The sequence below is a fragment of the Botryllus schlosseri genome, chromosome 5, assembly GCF_051294905.1.
Source record: "Botryllus schlosseri isolate E-star chromosome 5, Bs_hap1, whole genome shotgun sequence".
NCBI lineage: Eukaryota > Metazoa > Chordata > Ascidiacea > Stolidobranchia > Styelidae > Botryllus > Botryllus schlosseri.
This window is the reverse complement of record NC_137240.1, coordinates 8,286,536-8,303,416: the sequence shown is the minus strand read 5'-3', so window position 1 is coordinate 8,303,416 and position 16,881 is coordinate 8,286,536. Positions and strand designations below refer to the sequence as shown.

The window sequence follows — 16,881 nt, the reverse complement described above, 5'->3', positions numbered from 1 at the left end:
CATCCGAAATATAGCCGACGTATGGGATGGTTGGAACCCTCAAAATAGTCGGTTCAAGAGCAATAGTACAGATATTTCGTCAAATGAGCTATATTTACCCTATATTTTCAATTGTCAATGTCAATCCACTATGCTGTCACAATTGAATATTCATGACGTCATGGCTTAAAAAAAACATGAAAAACATGTTTTACACAAGGGCCTTGTTTTAAGCATGTTTGCAACCCTAATATGAACAGTGAACACATAGGTTCTGTATACTGGCTCCCACATTTCATATCGTCATTTAGGTGTGGTGCACGGACTGAACTGATCCAAGTTCCAAGAGCTACAAATGGGAACTTATGAAATATGAATAGATACATATCCCATAGGGTTACCATATGTCCTCTTTTAAGAAGATTTGTCCTCTTTTATGACTCTTTGTGTCCTCGGAGGACGCTCAAATGTCCTCTTTTTTGATATTTTGTCCTCTTTTTTGAGAATTTTGGTTAAATATGAAGCAAAATTAAACTGAGATACAGTAAATCAGCATTGAAGCAACGCTCCGGCGGCTATTTCGGGGGCTGAGCCGGAAAGTTTACTTCCTGTTTTAGTTAACCGACCGCGAGGTGTGAAAAATTTACCATTTTTTCACGATTTTCTTCCGGTGTTGCAAGTCCGAAAATGTGTCCTCTTTTCAGATTTCAAAAATATGGTAACGCTACATATCCCGCCCCTTCCTTCATTCCGCATGTTTTTAATGTTTAATGCGCAATATAGTGCATTTCTGATCTCAATAATACGTCGCTATCTCAGCATTTCCGATGCGGTAGCGCATTTCAATGATAGCGTGCAATTTACAAATCACAACATATACGGTTATTTACATTACGAAGCGAAAGTTCTACATATACGTCGTGAAAGTACCTGGCGATATCCTTATTTATCATGGAAATGTTCGACAACACAAACATGTATTCAAGTCTCGACCATGCCGACTGATGTGAATGCAATGATTTCATGTATTTATGCTATTTTTCATATTGCGAAATCCGTGATTACGGTGACGACAGTTTATAACGCAACCATTGGTATATCTCGGTGCTTCACGATATGTTGATCAAAACCTACTATTATTTTGGAGACGGTATAATTATGGTGTTTTCCGATGATCCCTTTACACTGTGCGTGACAGTTCGTACAGTAATTACAAGGGTTTAATTATAGATAGATAACCTACGGAGGTTAGTTATCTGGAGTTTAATGCAATGCGCGTAATCAACCATTTGTTAGAAGTCATGTTCGCGCATGTTTAATTTCATGGTATAACTTATTGCGATTGTGTTACGAAACATAACAGTCGTTGCACAATGCCCAGCTGTCACATATATCTGGCGCCCATAAACGAGTTAAACCGTTCCAGGCATGGGGTGATTTCTTCCTCAATGTGATCGATGACGATTTCTTCTGCATCATGCACGCGATTACGATTACGATTACGGAAAAATTAGTTCTTAAATTATGCGCGAGTACAAAATCTCAAATGTTTGTCCGGTTCACAACCAATGTAGCATACAAACACGAATAACTACATTACCATTTGTAACCAGCCAACACGGTGATTTATCTTCCTGTGATAGCGGTGTGTAATGAATAATGATAAAATAATCTGACATACCGCATGGCGGTGGTTCATTGCATCATACTACTAAATTGAATATATACTTACTACCTGTGGATAATTCGTTACGCAATGGCGAGCAAGCAACTACTTGTGATGTAATAAGGAGCAGTGGTGATGAAAATCTGCTACCAGTAACCTAATATAATATCGCACTTAGGGTTGCATTTAAAACAAAAATCAATTAAAAACAAATATGTTTAAAACAAGGCCCTAATTTAAAACATGTTTTTATTGTGTTTTTTTGTTTTTTTAAAGCCATGACGTCATCAATATTCAATTGTGACGTCATAGCGAATTGACATTGACAATTGAAAATATAGGGTAAATATAACTCCTTTGACGAGATATCCGTAATATAAATGTTGAACCGAATATTTTGAGGGTTCAAACCATCCCATATCAACAGGCCGTGTTATTTTTGGCATATGCCAAAACTGCCAAAAATAGCTTATTTTTGGCATTTTTCAATTCTTATTTTTGGCAGTTTTGGCATCGACCTCTAAATATATATTTTCAGACTCGAATTAGTCATAAAAACGCTTTATTTGGGTCAGTTTATCAATAGAGACCAAAAAATGTGCAGCATCCACTTATAATCAGTACCAACAAACATTAAATAGAAGAAAAAACCTAGCGATTACATAAGTTAATAATATCAAACGAAACCAATAGGCAAAAAGAATGAGAAGCCTAACAAACACGCTCAACACCTGATTGTTACAGCTTTTGAATAGACCTAAATTGTTTGCACTCTAACAGTGCTTCCAAACTCAGGTCAGCAAAGTTTCTCCTGAATTAATTTTTCGCCCATCGAATCTGGGAAATATCGGCTTCAACAGTAGCCGTTGTGGGAAAGAATGTTGCCAGTCCTCCACAAAAGGTTTTCAGAGCTTCAAAATTTCGGAGGGCAGAACCGCCTTCCAAGAATCATGAAAAGAGATCACTGCGCTAGTGCCATCGATCTCATCGCGGAAAGAATTTTCTTCCCGATCCTTTTCCAGGAGTTTTCTGTGTTGTCTCTCAACACATTCTATTTAGTAGCCCGACTATCATTTCTCCTTCAGTCTACTGATATATTCACTTCAGGTGGCTTTAATATTACAAACTCGCATGGAAGAGTCCTGGGAAGGTTAGCTTGCTTAAGAACATTAACGCAACAAGACTGTCTGGCAAAACGAGACTGCAGCTCAGAAATAGCCGGACTGTTTGTTGTGTCACAATGTTCAACTCGATCACAATGCAAAAATCGTGATTGAGTTTGGGGGTTCCAGATCCATGAGCAGAATACAATTTATATTTTAGTAATCAGTACAGCAGTAGCTTTCCATTGATACCCGTTGTATCAAATTTAGCGCTCGGCAAGCCGGATAAAAATGGCCATAAAATTGCCTTTGGACCAATGGAAAGTACGACGTAAACCAAATGCAGTCAGCCGTTCAATCTCGCTGTGCAAACACCATTTAGGACACCATGCTTTCTCCCCTAATAGGTGGGCTGGACCCATAGAGTAAGAAACCTGCCCTTCACACACGCTCTTCTCGCTTGTAATGCGGTCCTGTTAACACAACACCATGAAAGAAATACACTATTAGCAGGCCGTGTTATTTTTGGCATATGCCAAAAATTAGTTATTTTTGGCATTTTCAAATTTTTATTTTTGGCAGTTTTGGCATCTGGCTCCTGAAATGCCAAAAATAACACGGCCTGCATATCAATATACGTCGGCTAAATCGGGCGGTAATTATCCGACGGCTCATACAACATGTTTTTTGGAAACTAATTACACAATTACGGCATAATTTTACAACTTGAAAACATATTTTTAAGCCTTTGTTTAAAACACTGTTTAAAACATGTTTTAAACAAAGTGTTTTAAAACGCCGTTTGTTTTACATGCAACCCAAATTGCACTAACCCTTATTCGCGGTTGTTTTAGTTTATGTCATAGTCCTTGAATAAGTAACATGCAATCGTTATTTTAGAGGGGAATCGATAAGATATCTAAAATAATCGATTACGATTACGATTACTTCGTATTTTTTCGATTGTAATCGATTGCGATTACGATTACTTATAAATGCTGTAATCGTCGTCACTGTATCAAAGGATTCATGCAAGATTACCAACAGTGACCGTGAAATGTCATGTTGCAACGACTATATATAGGCGTATTTTGTAGCAGACCCAACAGCATGCTGGTCGATTATTATTATTCGTATAACTGAATGCGCATCCTTCCGGCGATGTATCGACTCCTTTTGTTGTGAGATGTAAAAATAAAAATTAACGCCACTCTACACCAAATCTCATGACACACCGGGTGACGGTAAAAATTCTGAAACTCAGTACAAAGACAATGCTATCATGAAAAACTATTCACCACGTCGCCCTCATAAAGTCGTAAAAATCAACATTTTAGGGTTGTTCATTGAATACCTCAAGATATTGTTAGGTTGCCTGAAAAATACTGTTCACCGAAATATGCATGATTCCCACCAGCTTAGGAATCACAATTCCAGCCATTTAAAAAAGAATAAAAGTAGTATGTTTGCACATTGCGTCACTTTGCCATGACCAAACATATTGTTTCGGGCATGCCCGTCAGAAAGTGATGCTTTTTTCACGCGTTTTCATATTGCCATGGGCCAGCTGGATTCAACATGGAAGGTATATTATACATCCCCGTTTTTTAAACGGCGCGATCTCAACCAAGTAGATTAACTTTCAGCCAATCAGAGTCATCATTTATTTGGCTGGTTTGCAATTTCTTCATCCAAACGATAGCACAGGCATGTTTAAGCACTCTACCTTCAGGCATGCCTGGAACATGATATTTGGCGATGGAGAAGTAACCAAATTTGCAACCATGGTACTATTAATATTTAAAATGACTGAGATTTCAAATTATAATAACTTTGCTTGTACTGGTTAGAAATTTTGGTGACCAGCGTTTCTATAGGAAACCTAACAATGTATTGAGTTATTCTAGGAAAGTTGGAAAATATAATTTCAAACTAGTCCAAATCAGAATTGTATGAATCAGCTTTCCGTATCGGTTTCACACAAAGCCTGCATTGGGGTTGAACAGGGGGCATCGTTAAGAACGTAGTTTTTATTTTTCCAAATGTGTCCGCAATCCTCTTGAGATCCGCCGTTATCAGGTTGGCCACTCCCCCAAAGCAAAACCCTTTGAGTTGAGCCATCTTCCCAAATCCACGCCTCTTCTCGATCTATATCGGACAATCCAATCCACGTATTCTCTCCTCTTGCGATTCCCACCAAATCAATTAATTCTCTAAATAAATAGTCACCACGCATATCAATGATTTCGCAAACTAAGCTATATATCTGACCTAAACACGATTCGCTTCACACAAGGGTGTCAAACATCCGGCCCGCGAAGCAATTCTGACTAGATCAAAACATGCCTATCTTATCCAGCACATTTGTAACAAATCTTGATAATTCTCGTAGGAAATCTTTCCATTAAATAATCCCTAGACAGCAAATGTCGAGCATGTTCATAAGCCACATTATTATTACCATCCGACTGCGGTGTTGGATTGTTACTCTAGTTACAACTATTGGAACAAATGGATGACATTGCACCTAATTTCGAGAAGGCAAAAAGTGCACACCGAGTTCGCGGGAAAATGGACCAAAACGTAGTTTACTCCCGGACCGAAAATGCCAATGCGGAAACCGTTATATGCAGTTAACATGTAGAATACATTAGTTATACATATAATATAATTCAAATATCTTTGGGCGCACTGTGGTGTCATTTCCAACAACTCAAAAGGTCTCCGGAGTCCATACCATCCCGAATCGCGATTTAATAATAAGAAAACAAATTCCTACGTATGCGTTTACAGTTAAATCTCTTGCATTCTTAACTATTCCTACGCGGGGCTAACGCCAACTTACGACTAAAGCAAACGGAGCAAAGAAATATGACAACTTATGTATCGTCATTAAAGCCGTTGTGTTTGCGGTTTACATATGTGTTCAAAATTCAACAAACATCGTAATTTTTGCCGATTCCCCTATTGGCGAATAAAGGTGTTGCTACATGTTATATTAAACCCCTATGATTACTAGTCATTGTTCTATCTAGGGTTACTCATAGCTATACCTGTAAACAGACGTGCTGCGGATGCCCACGGAAGCCAGTTCTGCGTCTAATCCTTTGCAATGGCGTCTGGCTTGAGCGAAAGTCAATTTTTGTCGTACGAGTTTATACCAGCGATTGTTGCTTGCTTTATGCCAGCCGTTATTCACCATCATAAGTCCTGTAATCAGAGGTGGTCAGTAACGAAGTACTTCTACTTTTTCGGAGTACTCAAGTAGTTTTCCCCTACTTTTGGCACTTACTCAAGTAGATCTGATTTTCTCTACTTCTACTTCGTAATATTTTGTGATCTACTTACTTACTTTTCGCTGTTTTCAGTTTGTCAAGTAGAAGTAGCTTAATCCCCCAATACGAACGATAGTCTGAGGAATTTCGGGGCTGTTTTCACGGAGTACCAACATTTATTATTCATAAAAGTCAAGTGAAGCCCAAAAATTTTGGTGCTTTTCGCGGTCAGTAGTTATGGAATGACAAATATGTTTTCACGAAAGTATCAGTGAATATAATTTAGGTACCGGATTGTTTGGTTCCACTCACACCGCATTGTCAACCATATCAAATATTTCATCACAGTAAATTAAATATGGCTCACCATAACGTTTGAAACTACCGTTTCGCAATCTAGACAATTAGCAGCCCATGACGTGTCCTGCTAATCCGGAAAGTCCGGATTGTTTTAATGTTACACCTGTTTTAGCAGATCTCCTTTGACGCTTTATTGACAAAAGCCATGAAATATATTTTCCGCTTTTTAGAAGTGGTATTTGTAGTTCACTTTTAATTCCGAGTATCATACTTTGAGTTCTAATTACTTTCAGTCCTTTTGTCTGCAGAACATACATGTTAAAGCATAAAAGCAAGCGTAGTGATGCCTCTATTTTCCGAAAATAAAGCTACACCAAATATAAATTTTACGATCCACAATATTTGTTATTAACGTATACTAATCGCGCAAAGTGTTGAAATCGCATCCGATACAACTTCTCAGTATTGCTCTTGGCCTAAACTTGGGGCCTTATAATATGCGGTAGGGCGCCATGCCATGATATTCTCTAAAACGGGGTCTTCTAGTAAACAAAGGATTATTATCGCATTTTCATATCAATACTATAATTTGCATCCCATGATGCGACAGAATGCTTATTCTGTCAAAAATTGATACCTCATGGGATGTATCAATACGAATCAAGCTCTCTGCACCTTCCGCATAGCTCAATTTGCAGCTTTTGACAGACCATGCAAACGATTTAAGACTGTTTTCAAAATTACTTACTTACTTGAGTATATTTAAAGTCAGTCAATTCTACTTCTACTTCAAGTAGTTTCAGGTTGCTTACGGAAGAAGTACTTCTACTCGTACTTAAGTAGATTTTTTTCGTCGCTACTTCTACTTCTACTTGAGTAGCTTTCTTGATTACTTTGACCACCTCGAACAGCTGATAAAATTGTATGAAGAATGGAAATAACTAGAACTTAATTTCTAGTTTTCCTAGTATATTACATATTCGCAAAGTGGAGATATGCTATGCATAAGCGCTCACCATAGCAGGCCCATAGTATAATGTATTTTTGTTATTTCTGGAGAAACAACCCAAGGTGACCAGTAATCATATTTTGAAACTATTTGGTTGCTGGATATTTCGATGCGTCCTAAGGAAATTGCGGACTTTGCATCGCGAGTGGAATTCTAGATTGGCAGCTATCGGTAGCTGTGTATCACATCAAAGCAAGATATGAGTGTTTGTGATGACTGAGTCCGCGTGATTTAACAAATTCGCTTGTGTGTCGGGATTAGATTTGTTTACAATAAGTATGGTTGCGGATAAAACCTACCCATAGATGTTCAAACCAGTGTAAAAAAATAAAAGCCTAAGTAGACTGCAGCAAATTTTGAAATGGTTTCATGTTCAAGCAATCTTTTCAATAAAAAATAATTACAAATAATGTGCTGCGTCTCAGACTCTCAGGAGTTCTATATCGCTTGAGAAAGAAGTCTCACTCTCTCAGTGTTAGGGCTAAAAATGAAAGACTAACACAAAAAAATGTCTTGGGCAAATAAAAGATCAATAGCTGCCTCAAAATTAAACTTTTCTTGTTTGCAATTGGACGTTTAAATGCACAGGACTGGTTCAACTTCCACAATTTTCCTAGTCTGCTTGTCGTAACCGATAAGCCCGTAATTAGCAATCTATCCTTGCTGCGTGCACTCTGCACTCTCATTGGGTCGCCCCTTGCAGCCTGCCGCCCCTGGCGCAGAGGCAGAATCGCCAAGTCGCAGCTACGCCACTGCATGGGCCTACAAACGATTTGCACCCGAAATAGCCGATGTATACGATGCGGAGTGGGTGGAAGCCTCGAAATCGTCGTCAGTTCAATATTGCAGTTATAGCATGTCGATATAGATCATATGTACGGAATGGGTGTTCTGATGATGATGACCGCCGACCCTAAAAATGCTGCATAACGATGTAGTCCCGGTTAAGATGTTTTTAGTCTGTTTACGACAGTGGTCGGAAGCCTTTTTCGTCGAAGGAGCCATATTTACCCTATATTTTCAATTACCAATCTCACTCCACTGGGAATTCGTGACGTCATGGCTAAAACAAAAACAAAACAAAAACATGTTTTAACCAAGGGCCATGTTTTATACGTGCTTGTTTTGAATTGATTTTTTTAAATGCAACCCTAGAGGGCAATATGTAATCGATGCTTTCCTGCAATTTTATGGCTACCATTTGGAACAGCACTTTGAAACCAAACACCAACCATGCGAAGTTATCATTATTCTAAACTTAATCCTGTTCTTGAAGTTATAGGTATGCAGATTTATTATAATATTGACCCATAATTTGCCTACATATTCGGAAGTCTCTAACCTTTTTGCAATTGGTTGAGTGAATTTTTCATAACAGCAACTTTGTCTTCCAATCGCCGACAACTGCATGGCCGACCTTGGTCACCTTTTTTGCCCTTTACCCCGATCCGACCAGGTAAACCAGGTGGGCCTGCGGGCCCACGTTTGCCTGGTGGTCCACTGTTGATGCTCCTCTCCCGCGCCCCACGGTCACCAGGACAGGATATCGAGCAAGATTGCTCGTTTAGTTGCGCTTCTATCCTTGGGAAAAGGAGAGAACAAACCAGGGCCCCTATAAGCATTAGTGATGAATAAGGCATTATTGTTGACTATATGGTTTTATCTCTGTAATGCAATGGAATATGTAAGACTTTAATGTTACCTTAGAACTGTATTTGAACACGAAGTTCCAGAGCAAGGCACATAGTGGCGAGATAGCGTGTAGTGGTACGTTCCTCAGCTGCAACATAAATGGGTTGCGGGTTCGAGTCCGACCGAGGTGGACTCCAAAATTACAACTCAAGTGTTGGAGATCTATCTAGGCTCCTCCTCACCACGTGAACCGCGTAAACGGTGTCTTAGGAAAGCCTAGAAGTGGACCGTGCGACAACTACAAGTCGGTGAATACGGAATCATAATACATAATATCGGCCTGGTGTAAAATGACCACTGTAGTCGAAACACCATGAATATCATAAACAACAACAACAGCACTGAGGTCAAAATACCTCCATACCAAACTATCGGGCACGGAATATTTGCAAGCTGATCGATACTATTTTGGATGTTATTTACTAGTGGTAGATTTGCAGACGTTTCGTAGACCGCGGTTATTCATCGAAAAACAGTATGATTTTACGTTGTCGTCATAGATAAGCCAGGAAATCGCTTACAAAAACAGAAAATGCCCTCATGCTCGTTGCTCAATAGTCTCAACAACTTAAATATATCTCATATACAATTCTGTATTAGTAAAAGTTGATGGCCACGATTGTATTGGAAGGTAATCTCTTATCGCGTAGTGGTGATGTGTAATCCGTTAGTGACCGACATTAGAGGGCAGTGATTCTCAACCGGGGGTCCGCGACGCATTTCCAGGGGGTCCGTGAAGCCTCAAAATAGTTGATGAGCGAATTTGTATATTTTTAATTCGGAAAATCACGAGGCAGTTTCGCTTCATTACTAGTAAAACTCCAGAACTCACATCAACAGAATGGCACTCTGAGATGAAATATTCTACTGACGTGCACACTCATTTTAATTGCTAAATTGCCAATTGCCTACGGATGCAAGCATTTTCCTGTTTAGAGATGTTTTGTTGGGGAATGTGGGAAAAAGTTAGATGGGTAAGGTCAATCACGGTGACTTCGAAATGTTTACAAAAATCCCTTTTTTACTGTGATATATAACCATTTTTCCATAATAAATTCAAGTTAAGCTGCTAGATAGAAATGACCAGGCTTGACGATATACGGTCATTAAAATATTAGTTTGTCAATATCGGTATCATATTTGTTGCGATCATACCCAAATTTGTCGTCGGAAGGGTTACTCGTTAATATTACATTCGCCGCCACCTATATTTGTGGAATTGGATTTTCGGCAATCGTTAATATCCTATCGAAAGCGCAGATTTTCAAGACACGACCACGTATTTCAAGAAATGCAGTTACAGTATTCGTTTTGAAGTTATAGAAGTCAACTCAATTTTTACATGGATGGTAAGATCTTATTTTCAAAAAAAAGCATTTTTTTTGCTGTTTATCACTAAGCCTACAGTTATGGTTTGCACAAGATAGAAGACGATTGCACGATAAAGGAGCTAAATCTGAACTAAAACTTTGTGGGGTCCGTGGGGGTCCGTGACAGTCCGAAAGGGGTCCGCGTAAACAAGAAGGTTGAGAAGCACTGTTATAGGGGTTTAGCTTCGGCATGCCCTGTCTAAACAAGACTGCGATGGCGTTGAAATGACGAGCAGTATTGCTTCAAGTTCTTTCATCACCGTGGCTAATCACTTGGATCTCGATTTCAATTGCAAAGACAGTTTGTTTAATGCGGATTGTTACGCGATTATGCGTCTTGTTCCATGGTACGGTTGTAATTTTCAGTACACGATCGCAAACGTTGGGTTGGGTGTCGTAATCAGAAAGGCGGGGTCGTACTTCAGTGCTTCCTTCAATTTTCTAGATGTAAACGACAAAAGTCGCGAATGCACGTGCTGTGCCTACCACCAGGACCGTAACTGCCGCACCCCAAACCCCCCAATTGGGGGGGCGAGCTCGAATGGTAGGGCCCAAAATTATTTGGCGAATTAAAATAAACTATAGAGATTTTTTTGGAAATTGATGCAACTTTTCGAAAATTTGCTATGTATCTTGATTATTGGGTACCCTTTCCCAAGAAAATATACACATGATTTATAGAAATGAGCATCTCGGCGTCGGCCACTACCGCGCCACTACGCACCAAGGCATAAAAAGTTTTAGGACATGTAACATCCGACTCCGACAAGCTATATAAATTTACATATAGGCCTATACGTGCTTGATTCTCCATATGCGCTAAATGGCCTACCCTGGCAATCGGAACCCTACAAGACAGATGCCATCCTACAGTAAAGAAATTTGAAATCGCTTTAAATGTTTTGGTTTAGTACGTTTGCGCGATTTCAATATCTTTTGACATAACATACAGGAGGTCACGAAATATCACGAAATACCATGACAGCACGAAGTCATTATACCGACGGGTACGCCCGAAGCCATTTAATTATTATTATTTACGGGCCCTACATTTTCCAAGACATCTCACTCAGCTCTTCGGGTAAATCTGATTACGTGGTCCGGGAGAGGAAAAAAATTAATAGCTATAGAAATGCAATTCCCGAACATATTGCCCGATTCAATCATAAATTATAGATTTTTTCGAGCATGGCGCGTTTAGGCGATAGAAGCTGACTCACTAAAAGTACGACACATCTCGCTGATAACCATCGGCAAAACCGTACAGGGTGACAGAGGTCTGGGGACCAAAACACCCCAGAAGTTTGATTTATCACCCTATAGGGGGCCCAAGACCACCGTTTGGGGGGCTGACGAAGTGCTGTTTCGGTCTTGCCTACCACTATGCTGGGGTTACTTTAACTTGATCTGACGATAAAGTTTGGGTCGCTGGTATGTGAAATCGGCGGGCTGGAAAAGATCGAGTACCTAAGTAATTCGATTCAAGCATCTGAGTACCGCTGCGTATACTATACGAAATAACAGTAACATAACATGTCTTTGGAAAGTTGAAAATGTAGCTTTTATGTACTGAAAACGACAGTTGAGCATGTGACTTTATAACCGAAAATCAAACCCTTAGCAAAGTTTACGTTTACCGTAACCCAAACCCCCAACGCTAACCCACATGCTCAAGTAGGCTATGGTAAGCTGAAGGGCCTGGTGCTGTTGTTTTGCATGTTCATCACCGCATATGCGGTCCACTTGTCCATTGTCCACGAACCTTCCAGGCTTCCGCGGCAAGTAGACAATATGGAAACTATAATTGTCGTTGATTTAAAAAGTCGTCTAATCTCAGTAAGGATAACCGAAACAAGCGTTTCTCACATTCGACTCGAATCGTTTTACTATTGATACCTACTCCATGTGCATTTGAGTACGCTAATCATTATTTGTCCAGTCCTGATTGAAGCCGCATCGGCCGCACTGCCTGCTTCGTCGATTGAAGATTTTTAAGGGAGCATACTCAGATAATTTTGACGATGGCAGTCATACTAACTCACAGAAAAATGTATAATTTCATTTCTAACATCTCTGAGCCGCCTCGTATAATAGCCTATCTGTCTGTGTGGTATAAGGCATAAATTTTGTTTTCCCTACAGCGTTACTCTAAATTTTGTAATATAGGCTTCACGAGACCAAAATGTAATCCTCTTATCGGATAGAACAGCAGCCTGAAGCACAGAGCTTATATAGTGTGACGATCTACTCTCATTCCGAACGTATAAATACAGTAGGCCTAGTGCTGCAAAGCCTGGCGGGAAATGCTAATAAATATGCACGAGACTGTCAATCATAATTACACCGGCTTTCGTAAAGCTAGCGATACCCAGTATCTCCTACTTAGCAAGAGCAACGATATTTTCGATCAAATATACTAGTCGTGAACTTTGAACTATAGTTTACGCTCTTTTAGCGATTTGCTATATATGTTTCTCAACCTAGACTTCTGTTGTTAAGCTCACGGGGCGTGCGGAATGTCAGGCGGTGAGATCAGTCTTCATTAACGTTTACGGCCTTCTTGGTATGATGGAAAAATGCTGATATGGGTATTTGGAATCTTGCTGAATACCAATTTGCAGCGTACCGGGTTGTAATGACTCGACTCGAGTCGCGATTCTTTGGTGACTCGACTTGTCTCGAATCATTTTTTTAAATGCGTAAAATGACTCGACTCGAGTCAATATTTGTGTTGACTCGACTTGTACTCGAGTCATTTTGCATGACTCGAACCAAGTCATTTGACTCGCGACTTGAGCGGCCAAGACGGACATTTCTTGTAACTTCGGGGAATAGTAAAGTTAACATATTTTTGTTATTTCGTTTATCAGTCCCGATTTACTTGGAGAATAGGGCCGTAAACTGAGAAAAATTACTATATTATGAATGCCAGCCATTCTATATCACTTGCGCAGTGTTGAAAAAGTGGGTTAATGCACCGGATTGAACTGAAAACTGAACAGTGAACATAATGACTTGGATTTGGTCTCGAGTCACAACACTATGACTCGGATTCGACCCTCTACTCATTGACTTGGACTCGTACTTGACTCGGCGGTGAATTATGTAAATGACTCGACTTGACTCGAGTCAAAACTATAAAAGTGAGATTGACTAGTGACTTGGTACAACCCTGTCAGCGTAGCTGCGCTGTAATGATAATCATCAGGTTATATATTTTCATTACCGATAAGATAGAGTAATGGTGAAGCGTCGGGCTTTTTCGTCGGTGGATCGTGGGTTCGCTCCCCGGCTGAGTCAGATCAAAGACCTGATTAGTAACACTGGTATTCATGACTTCCATGCTTGGCGCTCATGCATTACTGGGATAGCATGAAGGGGTGGTGCAAGACTTAGAAAGCCTCACATGGCAATATCTGCACCTTCTTTGTTCAGCGGCATATGCACATCATGAACTCATGGTATGCATATGCACAGATCATGTGTATGTCTATCATGAGTCGGTGTATATGCCGCAAAAGATCAAGGAAAAAAAATAAACTACGTCCTTTCCTTTCCATCCGATCAAGACTCACACAATGTACAATAAGCGACGTAAGAACAGACAGGAGGATGCCGAAACAGTCTCTTAATTTCTCATCCAACTCGGCGTATAGTTCCTAATGTCAATTGTTCGATGTCAGTCTCTGTCTCTGTCGCTCTGTCTTGTTCTTTCCATTCACTGCTCTGAGTACCTTCTTCGTTGCGTCTTTTCCTCTGATGAAATATTTGATATGGGCGACAATGCGGTAGTGTGAGCGAAACCACGGAATCCGGTACCTAAATTATATTCACCGATAGGCCTACTTTCTTGAAAACATATTTGTCACTCCATAACTACTGTGCGCGAACCGCAACGAAATTTCTGGGCGTTCCTTGACTTTTATGAAAATTTAAAGTTGTTACTCCTTGAAAACAGCCCCGAAAATCCACAAGCTATCTTTCTTACAGGAGGATTAAACTACATATACTTGACAAAATGAAAATAGCGAAAAGTAAGTAGGTAGATCACAAAATATTAGGAAGTCGAAAATATAAGATCTACTTGAGTAAGTACCAGAAGTAGAGGGAAACTATTTGAGTATTTTAAAAAGTAGAAGTCCTTCTTTACTGACCAGTGATCACCTCTGCTTCAGTCACATGCCAGTTGCCATCTTAATTTAGTCGCTTGTCCTTTTATATAATCTTTTTTCACTTTTCATTCAGTGTGCAACTGTGCATGCCTCATCTTTACATCCCCCAGGCCAGGGGGGTCTGATTTTAAGGACTATATATTCCAATTCGTTTCGACACCTTCCTATCTTTGCATTGTATCGCAATCTTGTGATGTATGACAGAGAGAGTGAGAGAGAGAGAGGGAGAGAGAGAGAGAGAGAGAGAGAGAGAGAGAACCTTTATTCGTACACATTGAAAGTCAACGGCACCACGACCACATACAACAACAAAAAATGGAATATGGTGAAATGAGAACATGCTAAGTAGACGAGAGGCTCGATATGATACTAGCCAACCTTCAGGATTAAAGGACCACGACCTAACACCGACCTCGCCCTCCGCCACATGCCACCTCATTTTGTCGCTTGCGTCTTATATTCTCTGCATTACTTTTCATTCTGTGTGCATGTGCATGCCTCTTCTTTATTTGGTCTAGGCCAGTGGTTCCCAACGTGGGCGATATCGCCCCCCAGGGGGCGATTCGGCGGTCTAGGGGGGCGAAAATGGACGAAGGGGGCGATAGGGGCGAAAACAACGAAGGGGACGATAGGGGGGTGATGGCACCTTAAAACGGCTATATTGGAGTCGGGACCGTAACTACCGCATCCCAAACACCCCAATTGGGGGTTGGGGGCCCGAAATCGAAGGAAGCCCAAATTATTTCGTGAATTAACATGAATGATAGAGTAATTTTTTAGAAATTCATGCGACTTCTTCAAAAATTTTTCGTGCTGCGCGCGATTTTATATTTTCATGTATCTTGATGTTGGGGTCCCCGTCGCCTAGGCTGACCCTACGTCCTCTTTTAAGAGGATTTGTCCTCTTTTTGACTTTTTTGAAAGTGTCCTCGGAGGACGCCCTTTTGTCCTCTTTTTTGAGATTTTGTCCTCTTTTTTGAAAATTTAGGTCAGAATTAGAGGAAATTGCGAGTGATATGCCGCAAATTAGCACAGAAGTTAAGCTCTGGCGGGTATTTCGGAGTGAAAAACGGTGATTCTAGCTCTGAGCGAAAAGATGACCTTTTTTTTTCTTTAGTCATCAACCTGGCAATGTTGAGAGGAAAACGGTATTTTGAGTTCTGAGCGGAAGTGATGACCTTTTTGTTTTTTTTGAAAAAGTGTCCTCTTTTTAGATTTCGAAAATATGGTAAGCCTACCGTCACCCAACTAAAATACGCATGATTTATGGAAATGGGAGACTACGGCGTCGGCCATTACTGCGCCACGACGCACCAAGACATATGAAGTTAGAGGCCATGTAACATGCGACTCCGAGAAGTCGGCCAGAACGATCAGCAGTGAGAAGACTGAAAACTTCGATATATAAACATATATGTTTAATTGTCCATAGGCGCCTCAATGGCTGGCGTCAAATGTTCCTGTCCTGGCGACCTTAACCCTACAGGACAAATGCCATCTCGCAAGGAAAAAAATATTTGTCAGTAAAGAAATACCAATATGAAATCATGTGCGTCTTTTAGTTTGACACGTTTTGACGATTTCCATATCTTCTGATATAGCAGATTATAGGAGGTCACGTATTAGCATCATGTAAAGAAGTCAATATAACAACGATTCCGCCCGAAGTTGTTTAATTATTATTTAGGGGTCTTACCTTTTCCAACATACCACATGGACCATATTGACTGATTCCAACATGAATTATATAAATTTGTCGCGCTTGGCGCGTTTAGGCAAAATACGGTGACTCACCAAACAGTACACGAAATAGTAGCGACAAAAAGTCCACTGACTGAGGGGAGTCTGGGGTTTGGTTTATCACCATATGGGGCTAAAGACCAACGTTTTTTTCGGGGGGCTTACGGAGCACTGTTTTTCGGCTCCCAATATTTGGGGGGCGATGATCAGTGTGGAGCTTCAAAAGGGGGCGATGAGTCGAAAAAGGTTGGGAACCACTGGTCTAGGCTAAGGTGGGAGTCTGATCTTGAAAGCTACTCCAAGTTATTTCGACAGCTTCCTATCTTTTCATTGTATCGCAGTCTTGTGATGTTTTGAGATGATGAAAATAATACTAAACTGATTGATTGATTGATTGATTGATTCATCATCATCATCATTGGTTTATTAGCAAGTTTATCAGTTCAATACACCACAAAAAATGCGATACAATGAAAAGAAAGGACGAAGATGTCGAAGCGACTACGAGTTTTCTATGGAATCGGACACCCACCTTGGCCTAGGCGATGTAAAGAGGAGGCATGCACACTGAATGA

The 16,881-nt window shown here is 40.3% G+C and overlaps 1 protein-coding gene across 1 annotated transcript; it reads right to left on the bottom strand.

Annotated features, from left to right (window-relative positions):
* Positions 1-2,190: 2,190 nt before the first annotated feature.
* LOC145438880 (C-type lectin-like) lies at positions 2,191-9,252 on the bottom strand. The gene is made up of 3 exons (XM_080316263.1): positions 8,675-9,252; positions 5,802-5,958; positions 2,191-4,961 (listed from the first exon to the last, which is right to left on the bottom strand). Exons 1-3 carry the CDS (start codon positions 8,970-8,972, stop codon positions 4,706-4,708), a joined length of 711 nt encoding a protein of 236 aa, XP_080172389.1. The 5' UTR covers positions 8,973-9,252; the 3' UTR covers positions 2,191-4,705.
* Between the last annotated feature and the right edge of the window lie 7,629 nt (positions 9,253-16,881).

Bases quoted from the DNA above. Each gene is read 5' to 3' on its own strand.
- LOC145438880 (XM_080316263.1), bottom strand. From the start codon at position 8,972: ATGCCTTATTCATCACTAATGCTTATAGGGGCCCTGGTTTGTTCTCTC. The intron at 5,959-8,674 runs GTTAGAGACTTC...CTCTGATTACAG, and splicing joins ACTCAACCAATTGCAAAAAG to GACTTATGATGGTGAATAAC. The intron at 4,962-5,801 runs GTATAGCTATGA...CTATTTATTTAG, and splicing joins CGCAGCACGTCTGTTTACAG to AGAATTAATTGATTTGGTGG.